The sequence below is a fragment of the Eimeria necatrix genome, genomic scaffold (assembly GCF_000499385.1).
Source record: "Eimeria necatrix Houghton genomic scaffold, Enh_scaff713, whole genome shotgun sequence".
NCBI lineage: Eukaryota > Apicomplexa > Conoidasida > Eucoccidiorida > Eimeriidae > Eimeria > Eimeria necatrix.
The window spans coordinates 2,694-19,926 of NW_013651745.1; the positions used below are offsets into that span (position 1 = coordinate 2,694).

Consider the following 17,233-nt stretch of genomic DNA (forward strand, 5'->3'; position numbering starts at 1 on the left):
CCCCCCCGGGGGGCCCCCAGGCGGGGGGCCCCCCGGGGGGGGCCCCCGGGGGGGGCCCCGAGGGGGCCCCCGGGGGGCCCCCAGGGGGGCCCCCCGAGGGGGGGCCCCTTCTCACGGTGTACCCTAAGGGCAGCCGCGCCAGCCCCACTTTTGCTTTTGACCTGCAGAGCAGCCAGCAGCAAATTGCTGCTATCCCGCTGCAGCTGCATGCGCCCTGCAGCAGCAGCAGCAGCAGCAGCAGCAGCAAAAAGTTCGTCGCCTGGCTCAACCCGAATGCCTACGGAAGCAGCAGCACCTGCTACAGAAAAGTCGAGTACCAAAAGACAGAAGGTCAGCGCTAAACCACACTTTAGGGTTTAGGGTTTAGGGTTTGGGGTTTGGCGTGTCCCCCGGGTGAATTTTAAGTCTACATAAGTTAACTAAACCCTAAACCCTAAACCCTAAACCCTAGGCTGCTGCAAAAGCACTGGGAATTGTTTGAAAATGTTTTTATTTCAGAAAAAGAACTTTTGACTCTTTGGTGGTTTGATGAGGGAAAAACCGAAAAAGTGGTTTTGGAAGTGCGTGCACTTGATCTCCCCAGCCCCCGCATGCCAGAGAAAGACAGAAAAGAGGTAGGGTTTAGGGTTTAGGGTTTAGGGTTTAGGGTTTGCAGTTTGGGGGAGGCAAAGCTGATGCGGAGCCTGGCAAAGTTAGCAGCAACAGCAGCAGCAGCAGCAGCAGCAGCAGCAGCAGCAGCAGCCGCAGCCGCAGTATGCCCAGCAGCAGCACAAGTATCCCTAGCACCATCACCATCACCAGCAGCAGCAGCAGCAGCAGCAGCAGCAGCAGCAGCAGCAGCAGCAGCAGCAGCAGCAGCAGCAGCAGAAGGAGGAGCGTTGTGTGTGTGCGTGTCAGGCTGCTTTGGAGTTGAGCGCAGTGCGAGCGATGGGCCGCGCGGTGTCAGTGGAAGCGGAAGCGAATTCGAATTTGAATTTAAATTTAAATTTAAATTTAAATTTAAATTTAAATTTAAATTCAAATTTAAATTTAAAATTAAATTCGAACTCCGTTGCTGCTTCTCTTGCTGCTCTCCGCTTCATTCTGATAAACTACCTTTTGGCCCGCAGCTTCCTGGCCGCGGCCTTCCGCAGAGAGCGCGCGCTGTTTGCTGCTGCGCTGCTGCAGCAGCAGCAAGCAGCAAAGCGCGCGCAGCAGCAGCAAACTTCGCTGCGGCTCAGCTTCTTCAAGGGGGCCCCCAAGACCACTGACAAGTCCTGGATTTTGCGGATTAATTTGTTTTTAAACTTCCCAAAGTTCAAGTCTTTGAAAGCAGCACTGGGGCCCCTGCTGCCGGCCTTTGCGGAGGCTTTGGCAGCAGCTTACACGGCCTGGGACGCGCAGCAGCAGCAGCAGCAGCAGCAGCAGCAGCAGCAGCAGCAGCAGCAGCAGCGCGGCCCCGGGGGGGCCCCCTGGAGGGCCAGCGGCGAGGCCCTCGAGGCCCTCTGTTCGCCGGAGGAGAAGCTGGAGGTGTGCGAGCAGCGCTACGGGCTGTGGGGCTCGCTGCTGCTGCAGCAGCAGCAGCAGCAGCAGCAGCAGCAGCAGCAGCTGGGGGCGGCGCTGTGTCCGAAGCGCATGGAGTCCCCGTTTTTGTTCAAAATATGGAAAGTGGAAGAAACAGAAAGTAATGGTATTGTTGCAGTTGGGGACTTGGGGGCCCTTGAGGCTTTCCAAAGAGATCCAAACAAGAGACACAATTTGCTGCTGCTGGGGGGTTTGGAGGCTTCTGTGTCGCTGCAGCTCAGCAAGTACCGCCAGCTGCTGCAGCAGGAAGCAGCAGGTGCTGCAGTCTCTCCGCAGCAAAAGTTCCAGGCCATGAAGTACATTTTCCTCCTCATTCAGGACATTCTTGCTGCTCACCAGCCCCCTGCTGCTGCTGCTGCTGCTGCTGCTGCAGCAGACCTCAGCAGCAGCCTCAGGGACGCGGGCTACGACGTCCTCCTCAGGCTCCCGCCGCCCCCTGCTGCTGCTGCTGCGCCTGCTGCTGCTGCTGCTGCTGCTGCTGCGGAGCGCGGCGCCGCGGAAGACGCTGCTGCGGGAGCAGCAGCAGCAGAGCAGCAGCACTTCGAGGCAGCAGAAGCAGCAGCAGAAATGCTTTACGAAGATCTCTTAACTCCCGAAAAAAGCATGCACTTGAGGGCCTTTTTGGGGCTTCCTGTGGGGCTGCATGCAGCTGCTGCTCATCTCTTTTTTGCTGCTAAGATGCGCCGCAGCAACCCGCTTGCTGCTGCTGCGGGCTTCCGGCTGCATGCGCGCGACGCGGCCATCCGCAACCGCTGCAGCTGCAGCAGCAGCAGCAGCAGCAGCAGCAGCAGCAGCAGGGGCTTCTGCCCCCACCTCGTTGTCTTGTGGAATCATGCTTATCTTTCTCTCATGGTGCTGCTGCAGCTCAGCAGCAGGCCAGAGCTTGTTGCTGAGCTGCTGGCAGCAGAAGACTTTGCTGCTGTCTCAGGCCAGGAGGCCCCGGGAAACGCCCTCCCAGACGTAAGCAGCAGCAGCAGCAGCAGCAGCAGCAGCAGCAGCAGCAGCAGCAGCAGCAGCAGCAGCAGCAGCAGCAGCAGTTGGCAGGGGTAGCGTTTTTTGCGGCTGCGCAGCTTTGCTGCAGCGCCAGCTGCTGCTCCTCCTCCGCCCACGCATACACTCCCGCTTCCTGTGCTGCTGCGCTGCCGCTGCCGCTGCTGCTGCTGCTGCTGCTGCTGCTGCTGCTGCTGCTGCTGCAGGTGCCCGTGACCTTCGAAGAAAGCCTCATTGCCTTCAAGACGGGGCTGCACTACGCGAAGTGTGTGGGGTGGGCGCATGCAGCTTTTGCTGCTTTCGAATCTGCTGCTGTTTCCACAGAGTCCATTTTGTCTCTTGTTGCTGCTTTTGCGGAAAAAGAAAAAGACCTTTCGCTGCTGCTGCTGCACCTGCCTGCAGCAGCAGCAGCAGCAGCAGCAAGTGCCCTCAGCCACAGACAAACCCTCCAAACCGCCACTTGGAATGCCTTCATTGCTTTCTGGTCCATTCAAGAGGTCTACGGCCTCCTCGAGGTAAACCCTAAACCCTAAACCCTAAACCCTAAACCCTCGAGTCCAGTTGCGGCGAGCTGCAGCGGCAAAACACGCGGCGGATGCCCCGAGGTTGCTGCAGTCTTCCTGCTGCTGCATCTGCTGCTGCTGTTTAGAGGCTGCTGCTGCTGCTGCTGCTTGCTGCTGCTGCTGTCTGGCTGCTGCTGCTGCTGCTGCTGCGAGGCATGATTAGTGTTTCCACCTTTGCCGCTCCCTCCGCTCTACCTTTGACTTCTGTTTCATGCATTGCCTCTTGTGCTGCCGCTGCTGCTGCTGCTGCTGCTGCTGCTGCTGCTGCTGCTGCAGGGCGACTTGAGCAGCACGCTAAGCGCAGTTCCTTCTTTTGCTGCTTCTCCGCTGCTGAGCGGGGGCCCCTCTGGGCGCTTTTGGGTACCGGAGAGCATTTGGGGGCCCCTGGAGGAGGAGCTGCAGCAGCTGTTTGGGGCCCTTCCTGCTGCAGTAGGTGGCGGCCTTGCTGCTGCTTCTCGTGCTGCAGTGGATGCTGTGCTGCACGTGCTGCAGCAGCAAGTGCGGCGGCGGGGCTTTGTGGAAATGGGGGCCCCTGAGGCGTTGGCGCTGTGGTGGCAGCTGATGCAGCAGTGCCTGGAGCAGCTGCAGCAGCAGCAGCAGCAGCTGCAGCAGCAGCTGCTGCAGCAGCAGCAGCAGCCGGGGCCGCCGCCGGCGCAGCAGCAGCTGCAGCAGGGCGAGCAGCAGGCGCTGCTGGAGCAGCTGGAGCAGCAGGAGCAGCAGGTGCAGCAGTTCTTCCGCAGCCAGCAGCACACTGCAGCATTTTGCAAACTGCTGCAGCAAGCTGCTGCTGCTGCTGCCTTTGCGCAGCAGCTGGAAGACCCCGAGGTGAAGGCCGTGCTGACGCGGCGGCCGCAGCGCTTCGGCTTCGAGAGCTGGCTGAGCCTGGTGCAGCAGCAGCAGCAGCAGCAGCAGCAGCAAAGCCCCGAAGCTACTGTGCTGCTGCTGCAGCGGCTCTTCACTCTTGTCTGCAGCATGATCCCCGCAAGTGCTGAGACAAGGGCCCTCAAGACTTTGGGAAAGCCCACGGAAGATGTGCAGCTTTTCAGGACTTTGGTGGACTCCATAGTCTACCGTTTGCTGCTGCAGCAGCAGCAGCAGCAGCAGCAGCAGCAGCAGCAGCTGCCGCCGCCCTCCTTCGCCCACTACCCCCTCTGCACCGCCATTCGAGCAGCAGACTGCAGCAGCTTCGCAGCAGCAGCAGCAGCAGACCCAGTTCTTGCGAGGTCTTGCAAAGAACTTGAAGAAGTGAAGCAGCGGATTTTGGCCACTTTGCCTTTGGGGGGCCCCCCTGGGGGGCCCCCCGGGGGGCCCCCCGGGGGGCCCCCCGGGGAGGGGGCCCCCGGCGGGGGGGCCCCCGAGGGGCCCTCGGAGTTCTGTTTGCTGCTGCAGCAAACCGAAGAGCCCCTGGCGGAGCGCTGCGAGTGCAGCAAAGGCGGCCGCAGCAGCAGCAACTTGCTGCAGTTCTTTGTGGGGTTTATGAGCCGGCAGCTGAGCAGCAGCATTGTGCAGGACCAGTGGTCACGTTTGCTGCGCATGCAGCTGCTGCAGCAGCAGGAGCCCGCGCTGTTCCCGCTGCCGCTGAACCCTCTTGCTGCTGCGCTGCACGAGGCGGCCGTGCAGCTGGCGGACGCAGCAGCAGCAGCAGCAGCAGCAGCAGACGCCGCAGCCACCCCCGCAGCCAAAGCAGCAGCAGAAGCAGCAGCAGCAGCAAAACAAGACCAAGACCTTGCTGCAGCAGCAAACCGCGTCTACTACACCATGTGCAGATACGCAGACTACATGATAGCAGCAAACAACTTAAAAGAGACCAACGCATGCACGCTGGTGGGGGCCCCCCGGCCCCTGCTGGCGCTGCTGAAGCGGCTGCTGCAGCAGCACTCCTCGAGGGTCCTGTGGAGCCGGCTGGGGCAGCAGCAGCAGGGATTATTGGCAATGAGTTATGAAGAAATAGTAAAGTCGAAGAGTCTGCAGCAGCAGCCGAGCGGGGCCCTGAAGGCGGGGGCCCTGGAGTTCCTGGGCCGGCAGTTCTGGGGCAGCAGCAGCAGCAGGGGGGCCCCCCTGCCGGGGGCCCCCCCCCCCGAGTACCAGCGGCTGCAGCAGGGCTTCGCAGACGTGCTGCAGCTGCTGCGGGACAAGCTGCAGCGGCTGCAGCCGCAGCTCAGCAGCTGGCAGCAGCAAGCAGCACGCGCGCTGCAGCTGCTGCTGCACCATGCTGTCAAGTTCGTTCTTGCTGCTGCTAAGGACTTGACGCGTTCGGGCCGCCGCAGCCTCAAGGAGCAGCGCAGGGACCTCCGCATGCAAATCGAGCTCAAGCGCAAGCTGCAGCAGCAGCAGCAGCAGCAGCAGCAGCAGCAGCAGCGGCAGCGGCAGCAGCAGCGCGCGAAGCCGCAGCAGCAGCAGCAGCAGCAGCAGAGGAGCAGGCAGCCGCAGGCGAAACCCAGCCTCGTGCAGACCGCCGCCGAACACCGCCCGCAGGACGCAGCAGCAGCAGCAGCAGCTCCAGCAGCAGCAGCAGCAGCAGCAGCAGCAGCAGCAGCAGGCGTGGCTGGCAGGGGCGCGGCAGTTCGTTCTTTCGGGCGGAAGGCGCTGGTGTCCCGGCACTGGTCGCTGCTGCAGCTGTCCCGCAGCAGCAGCAGCAGCAGCAGCAGCAGCAGCAGCAGCAGCAGCGCAGCAGGAGGGGGCGCGGCGGGAGAGCTGCTGCAGTCGCTGCTGCTGCCGCTGCTGTCGGAGCTGCCGCGGGCCGTGGGGGCCCTCCCGGCGCAGCAGCTGGGGGGCCTCTGGCTGTCTCTTGCTGCTGCTCTTCGAGTGCAAAAGACAGTTGTGGGGTCTGTGAAAGAAGCAGCAGCAAAAGTTTGCATAAGATCTCTGGACAGCATTTTGCTGCCAGCTTTGCTGAGTGCGGGCCGGCTGCTGCCTGCTGCGCTGCTGCGGACGCAGCTGCTGCTGCTGGCGCGGCAGCTGCACTTCTTCGTTGCTGCTGCAGCAGCGGAGCTGGAGGTGTCTCTGAAGCGCAGCAGCAGCAGCAGCAGCAGCAGCAGCAGCAGCAGCAGCGGCAGCAGCGGGCTGCTGGGCCTGCGGCTGCTGCTGCGCGGGCTCGCGCTGGCCGTGGCCAGCCGGCTGCAGCAGCTGCTGCTGCAGCAGCAGTTTCAGCGGAAGGTGCAGCGCAGCATAACGCGGAGACTGCAGCAGCTGCTGGAGACTCTGCAAGCAGCTTTTAAAGTCTACAGAGTCTCCGAAGTTCTCTGCGGGGGTCTCCATTTGCTGCTGGACGCAGCAGCAGATTTGCTGCACGAGCAGCAGCAGCAGCTGGGTGCTGCGCTGCTCGCGCTGCTGCAGACAGACGCCTTGGGCCGTTTGGCTCTCTTCATCGAAGCAAATCTCTTTTTGCTGCTGCAGCAGATCTGCAGCAGCAAAGCTGCTGCCAACTTCTTTGCTGCTGCTGCTTCCCACCTCGGACTCTGGGGAGCAGCAAAAGACCTTTCCAGGGCCCTCTTCGGCTGGTTCTTCGGAGGCGCCAGGGGCCCCCAGGGGGGCCCCCCTGCTGCTGCTGCTGCTGCTGCTGCTGCAGCAGAGCCTGCTGCTGCAGCGCAGCAGCAGTAGCTCCCAGCGACTGCGCTCTACAACCCAAAGACACACAGCAGCAGCAGCAGCAGCTGCTGCTGCTGCTGCTGCTGCTGAGGTCATGCAGTGCAGCGGCAGCGGTGGCAGCTGCTGCTGCAGCTGCTGCTGCTGCGCCGACGCACTGCAGCAGCAGCAGCTGCTGCTGCTGCTGCAGCTCTCGCGGCCGTGCTGCTTTCGCAAATATTTATTTTGTATTGGCAACTAGTTTTGTTTTTTAAATGCATTTGTCCTTTTTGTTTTCTTTTTTTATTTCTCCAAGTTTGTTTTTTGCTTTTTGCAAATTCCAAAAAGTCCATTTAAAGCCTTTTTGCTCCAAAACGCATGCAAACAAATGGGGCTTTTTGCTGCTGCCAAAACGCATGCAAAGAAATGGGGCTTTTTGCTGCTGCTGTCTTTCAGCAGTGGGGCCCTCCAGGTGTACATACACCGCGGAAAACGCATGCACGAGGTGCTTTTAAATCTTTTAAATGCATGCATGCAGTGCATGCATTTATTAAATCTTTTAAATGCATGCATGCATGCAGTGGCATGCATTTATTAAATCTTTTAAATGCATGCATGCATGCAGTGCATGCATTTATTAAATCTTTTAAATGCATGCATGCAGTGGCCTGCACTGCACAGAGTGCGGACTTAGCCGCAAAATGGCATTATGGCAAGTGTAACAAATGCCAGTCTGGCAGTTACAATGAATGGCATTATGGCAAACAACAAATGCCACTCTTTGAGGCCTTTCTGCTTCTTTTCGGAGAATTACCCCTCAAGAAAGAAGTCCATTTAAATGCATTTTCCCCAAAAGCTGGCAAATGCAAAAGAGCCTCGCCTCCCGCTCCACCCCCCAGACAAGCAGCGAGCTGGGGGGCCTCGGCCGTTTATTTTGCAAAAATGGCACTTTAAACACTTTAATTTAATTAATAATGAAGTGCAAATTAAATAAAACTGATTCGCGCGTTCAAAAGCCACTGGAAGACAGTCCGGGACCCCCGGGGTCTGCAGCTTCCGGGGTGTACGTACAGCTCAGTGCGCGGCGCCGCGGGCAAGTCCAAAAACGCGGAAAGCTGCGAAATTGAACTTCAGAAACTTTAATTTGAATTTATTTTAGAAAAAGAAATGCAAATTGCGGCGCTTTCCGCGGGTGGGAGCTGCGGAAAGGTGCAGCAGACCAGTCGATCCGCTGCAGCCCGTGCAGGCTTTGCTGCGGGTGTTTCCGCGGCGAAAGCAGCAGCAAACTGGCCGATTTGGAGTTGAATTGGACTTCTTTTTGTTATTTTCATTTTTAAAAAGGAAAGTTTGCCTTTTAAAGCTTCAAAGTGGTCCAAAGACGCGCAAAGAGCTTTTCCCGGGGGCGAGTTCCAGTGGCTTCCGGAATGGTTCAGGTTTTCGATTGTGAGCACAAGTTGGGCTTTCCGCCTCAGCGAACTTTTCCTTTTCTTTTTTAATTCTAATTAACTTATTTTTTCCTTTTCTTTTTTAATTCTAATTAATTCATTTTAATTTCAAAGCTTTCAAACGCGCGCATTAATTTCGCGGACTTTCCGCGTTTTGCACAAGTGACGTCGCAGCTGCGCATACACCTGAATTCGCTTTCTCTCTCCGAGCCCGCGTCGAATTTTTTCTTTTTTTTATTTCAAATTTCCTTTTCTGTTCTTCCCCGCAAAAGCCCTGCAGCTCGCAGTGTACATACAGCTCTTGCGGTGTACATACAGCTCTCGCAGTGTACATACAGCTCGCAGTGTACATACAGCTCGCGGTGTACGTACAGCTGGGGTGTACGTCCAGCTCTTGCGGTGTACATACAGCTCGCAGTGTACATACAGCTCTCGCGGTGTACATACAGCTCACAGTGTACATAAGCTCTTGCGGTGTACATACAGCTCGCAGTGTACATACAGCTGGGGTGTACATACAGCTCTTGCGGTGTACATACAGCTCGTAGTGTACATACAGCCGGGGTGTACATACAGCTCTTGCGGTGTACGCACAGCTGGGGTGTACGTACAGCTGAGGTGTACATACAGCTCTTGCGGTGTACGCACAGCTGGGGTGTACGTACAGCTGAGATGCAGCGCTCGTGGGGGTCGGAAGAGGAGGACTGCGGGGGCTGCACTGGAGAGTTGGAGGAGATATTGGGGGGTTCGACGACTCTGACGAAATGGGCAGCAAAGACAGAGGCTTTGGTGCTGCAGCAGCGCAGCAGCAGCAAAGCGCAGGGCCGGCGGCTGCTGCTGGGGCTGGGGGTGTTTGTGTTGCTGGTGGTGGGGTCGTTGCTGCGGCTGCAGGCGCAGCTGGCGCGCGCGCGCGCGCAGCAGCAGCAGCAGCAGCAGCAGCTGCTGCTGCTGCTGCAGCAGCCCACTGCAGCAGAACTGCAGCAAGTCAACGCCCTCCTCAAGCAGCTCAAACTGGCCCTCCCCGACGCCACCCGCCTCGCCGAGGCTGTACGTACACCCGAATCCATGGACCTCGTCATGAGAATTGCTGCTCAAGTTTTAAATGCTTCTTCAATTCGTCGAGAATTAAAAAAAGCTCCAGTTCTAAACAAACCCCGACTCATTGCAAACTTGACTCTCTACGCTGAGGAAACTCTCAAGGCTTTGGCCCGCCTCCGCGCAATTGCTGCTGCTGCTGCACACGCAAAAGCAGCAGAAATTATCAACGACGAGCCCCAGGGGCCCCCGGGGGGGCCCCCGGGGGGCCCCCCGGGGGGCCCCCCGGGGGGCCCCCTGCCGGGGGCTCCGGAGGGCCCCCCGGGGCCGCGGGGGGACCCCGAGGGGGCCCCCGAGGGAGCGCCCGAGGGGCCCCCGGGGACCCCGGCGCCCGAGGGGGCCCCCGAGGGGGCCCCCGAGGGGGCCCCCGAGGGGGCCCCCGGGGGGGCCCCCGAGGGGCCCCCTGGGGCCCCCGGGCCGGAGGGGGGCCCCCCGGGGGCCCCGGGGGGCCTGTCGGAGGGCGCGAAGAGGGCACTGGTTCGGGCGTTGGGGGAGGAGTTTGGGGAGTGCGTTTTGGGGAGTTTGGAGAGTCTGGAGAGTTTCAAAAAAGAAATGAAAAGAAGGGCCCTTGCTGCCCATCTTAGCCTCCAAAAGGGGGCCCCCCTGAGTCTAGAAAGTGCGCAAAAAGTTGTGGGGTCTGCCTTTTACGACTTTGCGCGTTTGAAGCGCGCGGTGTCTGCGTGGGGCCAGGCCGGCCGGGTGTACGTACACCTGGCGGGCCCCGCGCTGCAGCAGCTGCGCGCGCAAGTGCTGCAGCAAAGTCTTCAGTCGCGTTTGTCTTTAATTCGTTTTTTCAAGTTCCAAGATGTTTTGCTTTTTCTTTACAAACAACACTTCGCTTTTCTCAGAACAAGGGGGCCCCCCGCCCTCGCCCACGCCGACCAACTCTTAAATGCCACTGAGACCCTTTTCAGGGCCCACGACGGGCTGCTCGCCACTTTGCTGCCGGGGGGCCCCTTCGGGGGGCCCCCCGGGGGCCCCGGGGGCCCCGGGGGCCCCGGGGGGGCCCCCCTGCTGGGGGCCCTGGAGAACGCTGCTGCTGCAGCGCAGCAGCTGCAGCAGCAGCGCGGGGAAATTGCGGGGCTGCTGCGGCGGAGCCACCGCGAGCTGCAGGCAGTTGTTGCTGCTGCACCTCATGTGCTGCGGAGGGAATTTCGAGAAGTTCATTTGACTTTTGTTGCATTTGCTGAAGAAGCAAATGATGTTTTTCAAGAACTTGTTGCGGGGCTGCACCGCGCGCTCGCCGCCCACAGCAGCAGCAGCAGCAGCAGCAGCAGCAGCAGCAGCAGCAGAAGCAGCGCGCTGCGGCGGCGCCGCCTGCTGCTGCAGCAGCCGCCGCGGCTCCCCCAGCTAAAGGAGGAGGACGAGGAGCAGGAGGAGCAGCAGGAGCAGCAGGAAGGACAGCAGCAGCAGCACGGAGACGCGCAGCAACAGCACAGCAGCACCCAGCAGCAGCAGCACGAAGACCAGCAGCAGCAGCAGCAGCAGCAGCAGCAGCAGCAGCAGGACAGCAGCGTTTCGCAGGCCTTTGCTGCTCTGGAAGAGATAGAGAACCGCCGGGACTTGGCCCTAATGCTGATGGCGCAGCTGGGGAGAAAAAGGGATTTGGAAGAGCTGCAGCGAACAGCAGCAGCAATAGAGGAGCAGCTGGCAGCAGCAGCAGCAGCAGCAGCAGAAGCAGAGCGGCAGCTGCTGGGCAGCAGCTGGCTGCAGCTGCTGCAGCAAGACATCCGCAGCAGCAGCAAAACCTTCACCCGAATCCGCAGAGAAGGTCTTTCCTTCTCTCCAGCCCCCCCGCTGCTGCAGGCCGAAATGGAAGCAGCACAAAGTGCAGCAGCAGCAGCAACTACCTTCCCCGAAGCAGCAGCAGCAGCAAACGCCCTCAGGCAACTCGTGCTGCAGCTCGAGGCAGCCGCTGACCAACACAGAGAGGAGCAGCAGCTGCTGCAGCAGGAGCAGCAGCAGATGCTGCAGCAGGAGCAGCAGCGGCTGCTGCAGGAAGAGATGCAGCACGAAGAGCAGGACCAGGACCAGTACGATTCGCAGCAGCAGGAAGATGACGAGCAGCAGCAGCAGCAGGAACTGCAGCAAACGCAGCAGCAGGAATTGCCGCAAGTGCAGCAGCAGGACCAGCCGCAGCCGCAGGAGCAGCAGCAGCCGCAGCAGCAGCAGGAACAGCAGCAGTAGCAGCAGCAGCAGCAGCCGCGACTTCATCGGCAGACGTGCAAAGGCGGCGCTGCTGCTGCGCTGCTGCTGCTGCTGCTGCTGCTGCTGCTGTGCAGTGCGCGCATGCTTCTAAGTAGAAGAATAGGCCTCTTTTCTTGTGTCTTTTTTGCATTTATTCATATTTATTTATTTTGTTTATTTATTTTATTTATTATTTTATATATTTATTTATTTTATTTATTTATATTTGCAATTGTGAATCCAACGGAGGAAGGTCCAGCTGAGGTGTACGTACACCCCGGTCTCACCCTGGAAAACAAAGTTTCTGCTGCCGTCTTTGGCGCAATTCATAATTATAAAAAATATAATTTATAATTATAATTATAATTATAATTATAATTATAATTATAATTATAATTATAATTATAAATTAAATGCACTTTCTTGAAAAGTTGAAGTTCAATTTATTTCTGAAAATAGAAAAGCTAAAACGCATCAGTCCACAGTGTATGTACACCTCCCCGTGCAGCCATGTTTTGTGCTTTCTGTCTGTACACTTAATTGCCATTTATTTCATTTTCCATTTCAAATATATTCTGGCCCATTTGCATATATATTTATATATATGTATGCATGTATATATATATATATGTCTTCATATATATGTATATATTTATATGTATATATATATATACATATGCATTATATAAATACAACAAATGTGTATCTATATATTTATGGGTATATATATTTACTTCAATACATGCACATATATGCATATACATATGCTTATCTCATATATATATATAATGTATATATATAATGTATATATATATAATGTATATATATATATAATATATATATGGAATGTATATATATATATATATTTGTACAAATAAGTAAGGATATACTTTTTCGTATATTTTCCTATATTAACGTTCATATCGGAAATACGAAAATACATTTCTTTGAAGAATATGTAAACGCAATTTTACAGAAATACTTCAAGTCATATTTTTTTATTTTAGACTGCTGTGGATTTCAAGATTTTCATAAATATTTCAATATTATTTATTTTATTCATTTATTCATTTGTTTAATTTATTTAATTTATTTATTTATTGACTTATCTATTTATTTGCACATTCCACTTCAAGGCTCTTAAAAGTGCCCGCAGGCAATGGCTGGAGCTTCGCAGTGTACATACACCGCAGAGATCTGCATTTAATGGCAATTAAAGAATTAAAAGAAATTTAAAATTTACTTCCAGAAAAATCTGAAGAAAATATTAAATGTTTAATTCCTTTTCGCAAATTCCCGCGCTTCGACACCGCAGGTGTCTGTACACCCCACGGGCGCATGCGGTGTACGTACACCACGCGGGCGCATGCATGCATGCATGCATGCATGCATGCATGCACGAACGCAATTTTTGCAACTTTGCATGCATGCATTGCATGCGTTTGAGCTGCTGGACTTCAGGGAGATCAAAAGGTCAAAATAAATCCAAATAAAAATAAATCGAAGACAAAATAAATGCATGCAGCAGCAGCCTCCCACGCCCTCACCAGGTGTACGTACACTGCAGCAACAACACCCCAATCTCCCAGGGGCCCCAGAGGGGGCAAACTGTTCAGGGGGCCCCCCTAGGGGGCCCCCTACAGGGTCTTCTGTAGTGGAAATTGTCATTTATCTCCCTATGGGCCCCCCTAGGGGGCCCCCTACAGGGTCTTCTGTAGTGGAAATTGTCATTTATCTCCCTATGGGGCCCCCAGGGGGCCCGTTAGGGGGCCCCCTTAGGGGGCCCCCCGACTGCGCTGTGGGGCCCCCGGGGGGCCCCCTTATGATGCTGCTGCGTAGGAATTCCGCTTGAGGCCCCATAAAGTGGAAGCACCCTGGGGGGCCCCTAAATGGGGGGCCCCTAAAGGGGGCCCCCAACTGGGGCCCCCTAATTGGGGGGCCCCTAAATAGGGGCCCCCTTCGAGTAGGGGGCCTCCCATGGAAATGCATTTTTGTTTCTGGATGTTTTGCATTTCTTTTTAATTTATATGTTTCGAATCAGGTAAAATTCCCCTTTTAATTCTTTTTACATTTTAATTCTTCTTAAAATCATTTATTTTAAATGTTCACTTCGGCCTTAGGAAAGAACAGGGCGCTTGGGGTGTACGTACACCCGACACAACAGACAGCGAGCTGCGCAGTTTCTGCAGAAAATTAGGGTTTAGGGTTTAGGGTTTAGGGTTTAGGGTTTAGGGTTTGGCGAGAGCTCAAATGCTGGGGAGTTTGACTGCAGCTTCTGCGTCTTTTGCTGCAACAGTTTTATCTCCAGTTGCAGAATTATTTGATATGCTTGTTTTGAATTGTTCATTATTTATTTATTTATTTATTTATTTATTTATTTTATTTCTTAATTTGTTTTTATTTATTTATATTTTCGAATCAATCCATTAATTAGCCCGCCTGCACAAATCGGCGTTTTCTGATTTTTCTCACTTTCAAAGAAATTCATTTTTTCGTTTTTTGAGATTTAATAAATCGAAAATAATGAATTTTGTGAATTGATTTTTTCTTTTTTGAAATTAATAAATTGCAATTAATTAATTCAATTTAATTAATTCAAATGAACTAAAATAATAAAATCCATTTTCTTCTTTTTCGAATCTATTTGTCAGTGGGGCAAAACTGCGAATTGCTAAAGTCGGAAACGTTAAATGAAATCCTTTTTAAGAATTTAATTTAATTTAATTCTTTTTGATAAAAGAATTTAATTTAATTCTTTTTGATAAAAAGAATTCCATTTAATTGAATTCTTTTTGATTTAAAAAGTCCATTTAATGCAATTCTTTTTGACGAAAATAACTCCATTTGATGAATACTTCATCAAAAAGAAATCCATCAAATTGATTTTTTTTGGATAAAAAGAATTCCATTTGAGGAATTCTTTTCATCAAAAAGAATTTAATTTAATGAAATGCTTTTACCAAAAAGAATTCCATTATATGCGGTTCTCTTTGATATAAAAGAATTCCATTTCATTCTTTTCTTTAATCAAAAAGAATTGAAAGGAATTCTTTTTTAATAAAAAAGAATTAAATGGAATTCTTTTTTCATGAAAAGAATTTCATTTAATTCTTTTTTAATAAAAAGAATTAAATGAAATTCCTTTTTCATGAAAAGAATTTCATTTAATTCTTTTTTAATAAAAGAATTAAATGAAATTTCTTTTTTTAAAAAGAATTTCATTTTTTTAACTCACAATAAAGTGGCTGCGAAATCCCCGCTGCTCTTCGGAGTCTTCTGCCTGCAGCAGCAAAATAAAAAAACAAAAAAAGAATTAAACTGAAATTTTTAATTTGAAAAAAAGAATTAAAATGGCATTTTTCAAACTTGAAAGTTTAAAAAAGAATTAAAGTGGTGATTTATTCAATTGTGCAAATCCCAAAAAATAAAAAAAGAGTTCAAATGATATTTTTGGAATCTTAAAATCCCAAAAAACAAAAAAATAATTAAAATGGTATTTTCGAAATTTGGGAATAACAAAAAATGGAAAAGGAATTAAAATAGTATTTTATTTGAATATGAAAATGCCAAAAAATAAAAAAAGAATTAAAATGGTATTTTCAAACCTTTTAAATTTGAAAACCCCAAAAAAAGACAATTAAAATGGTATTATAACTAGTTGTGAAAAAGCGAAAAAAGATCATTTTAAGTCCCAGATTTCTAAACCCTAAACCCTAAACCCTAAACCCTTGAACTCTCACCTTTTCGCGTCTGTCCAGAATAAAAATAATGAGTGCCACAAGCAGCAGGCAAATCACCGTCGTCTGCGCACACCAACCCTAATCTCCAAACCCTAAACCCTAAACCCTAAACCCTAAACCCTAAACCCTAAACCCTAGAAATCCAAAAACCTGAATCTCGCAATGAAAAACGTCCCAAACACCTCCGCGAGCCACGAACCCACCCTCACCCAAACCCCAAACCCCAAACCCTAAACCCCAAACCCTAAACCCTAAACCCTAAACCCTAAACCCTAAACCCTCGAAAGCCCACAATGAGGATGTTGACGAAGCTCCGGGAGGGGTGTACAGACAGCTCGAGCTGCCAACCCCCCGGCTGCTCCAAAGGGTAAGGCATCACAATTACTTGGGAGTTGGGAATTAGAGAAACCCACATGCTAAACGCGGTCTGCACGCAAACCCTAAACCCTAAACCCTAAACCCTAAACCCTAAACCCTAAACCCTAAGCCCTAGGCCCTAAGCCCTGGGAGAAAGCGACTCGCGCGGAAACCGCGCGCTCAACAGCCCTGGAGCCCGAGAGCCCGCAAACTCGGGACTCAGCCCCCAAACCCTAAACCCCAAACCCTAAACCCTAAACCCTAAACCCTAAACCCTAAACCCTCACCAACTGGGCCAGCGGCAGTCCGACAAAAAACTCTTCCACATAATTATTTGTTTGTCCCAAACCAAATAATTCAAAGGGAAGCGAAAGAGGCGCATGCGCGCTTTGAGGCATTTGGGCTCCTGCGCTCACAAACCCTAAACCCTAAACCCTAAACCCTAAACCCTAAACCCTAAACCCTAAATCCTAAACCCTAAACGCTAGCTCTAGAGCCTCTGGCCACTGCAAAAACAGCCCAGGCATTAAACCTTAGCCCAAACCCCAAACCCTAAACCCTAAACCCTAAACCCTAAACCCCAGTTTCCGTCGTACCCGTGCGAGGCGACTTCGTCCCGTTCAGGTCCGTCACAGTTAGCTTGAATGCAGCCCCTTCGGAAAAGCACAAGACCCCTAAACCCTAAACCCTAAACCCTAAACCCTAAACCCTAAATCCAAGTGCCGCTGACTCGCTGTGGAAGTACCTAATGCTGCTGCTGCTGCTGCTGCTGCTGCTGCTGCTGCTGCTGCTGGGCAGCTCACCAATCGCTGCTGCGCCGTATGGCGGCGGCAGGTCGGGCATCATTTGAATGGGGGAGGAGATAGTCAGCTGCTGCTGCTGCTGCTGCTGCAGCAGCAGCTGCTGCTGCTGCAGCAGCAGCAGCTGCTGCTGCTGCTCCAGCTGCTGCTGCTTGTGCGCTGCTTCCTCCTCGCCTTCTCTCCCGCCGCCACCGCCACCCCCGCTGCTGCCGCTGCTGCTGCTGCTGCTGCTGCTGCTGCTGCTTGGCAGCAAAAGATTCTGGGGAATTGAAAGGGGAGACAAAGAAGGTCTTGAACAAAACGAATAAGGACAAACTCCATTAAAAGAAGTCACTTTGAAGAAAAGAGAATCATCGGAAGAGTCTGAGGGCCGCAGAAACGTCCGCAGCGTCTCAAAAGGGCTATCCCCCCGCTGCTGCTGCTGCTGCTGCTGCTGCTGCTGCTGCTGCTGCTGCTGCTGCGGCTGCCCCTGGCACACCAAGTCCAACGCGCCCTGAACACGCAGCAGCAGAACGCCCAACGCCTTCGCACCCAAACTACCCCAAAACCCTAAACCCTAAACCCTAAACTCCAAACCCTAAACTCCAAACCCTAAACCCTCAACAACGCATGCATGCACGCATGCATGCATGCATGCATGCATGCGTTTGGGGTGTACGTACACCTCACCTTCTCTCTGAAATCGAAAAATGCCACTCGATTACACAAAAGAGTTTTTCCTTCAATTGACCCCACAAACTCCGCCGCGAGTTCAAACCGCCGTCTTCCAGGGTTCTGCACAAACCCTAAACCCTAAACCCTAAACCCTAAACCCTAAACTCCAAATCCTCACTCCTGGGCCTCTTTTCTGGCCTTCAGCCACATTTCGGTAAATTCGAGCAGCTCGAATTCCCCCTTCTTTAACTGCCACCGCAGACCCAGGAGTGAGG

General features: G+C 53.3%; 3 protein-coding genes across 3 annotated transcripts in view; 2 read left to right on the top strand and 1 right to left on the bottom strand.

Moving 5' to 3' along the window:
- The window catches only part of ENH_00072510 (hypothetical protein, conserved), a gene marked incomplete at both ends in the record, with an annotated part of 8,708 nt that extends 1,992 nt beyond the window's left edge, over window positions 1–6,716 (top strand). The window contains 6 exons of the mRNA XM_013577581.1: window positions 168–330; window positions 499–560; window positions 656–886; window positions 1,168–2,523; window positions 2,760–3,068; window positions 3,393–6,716. Of these exons, the coding sequence (XP_013433035.1) occupies window positions 168–330; window positions 499–560; window positions 656–886; window positions 1,168–2,523; window positions 2,760–3,068; window positions 3,393–6,716 (5,445 nt within the window). The remainder of the gene's footprint in view (window positions 1–167; window positions 331–498; window positions 561–655; window positions 887–1,167; window positions 2,524–2,759; window positions 3,069–3,392) is intronic.
- A 2,081-nt stretch (window positions 6,717–8,797) lies between these two features.
- On the top strand, window positions 8,798–11,407 carry ENH_00072520 (hypothetical protein, conserved; the record flags this gene model as incomplete). The annotated part of the gene is made up of 1 exon (XM_013577582.1): window positions 8,798–11,407. The coding sequence occupies one exon, from the start codon at window positions 8,798–8,800 to the stop codon at window positions 11,405–11,407; it is 2,610 nt and encodes an 869-aa protein (XP_013433036.1).
- Window positions 11,408–14,633: 3,226 nt separating this feature from the next.
- Window positions 14,634–17,233, bottom strand: ENH_00072530 (hypothetical protein; the record flags this gene model as incomplete). The annotated part of the gene is made up of 8 exons (XM_013577583.1): window positions 14,634–14,687; window positions 15,148–15,210; window positions 15,440–15,574; window positions 15,792–15,910; window positions 16,101–16,157; window positions 16,308–16,797; window positions 16,974–17,078; window positions 17,137–17,233. Coding segments are annotated over 8 exons (1,120 nt in total), but the record flags the coding sequence as incomplete, so codon positions are not given.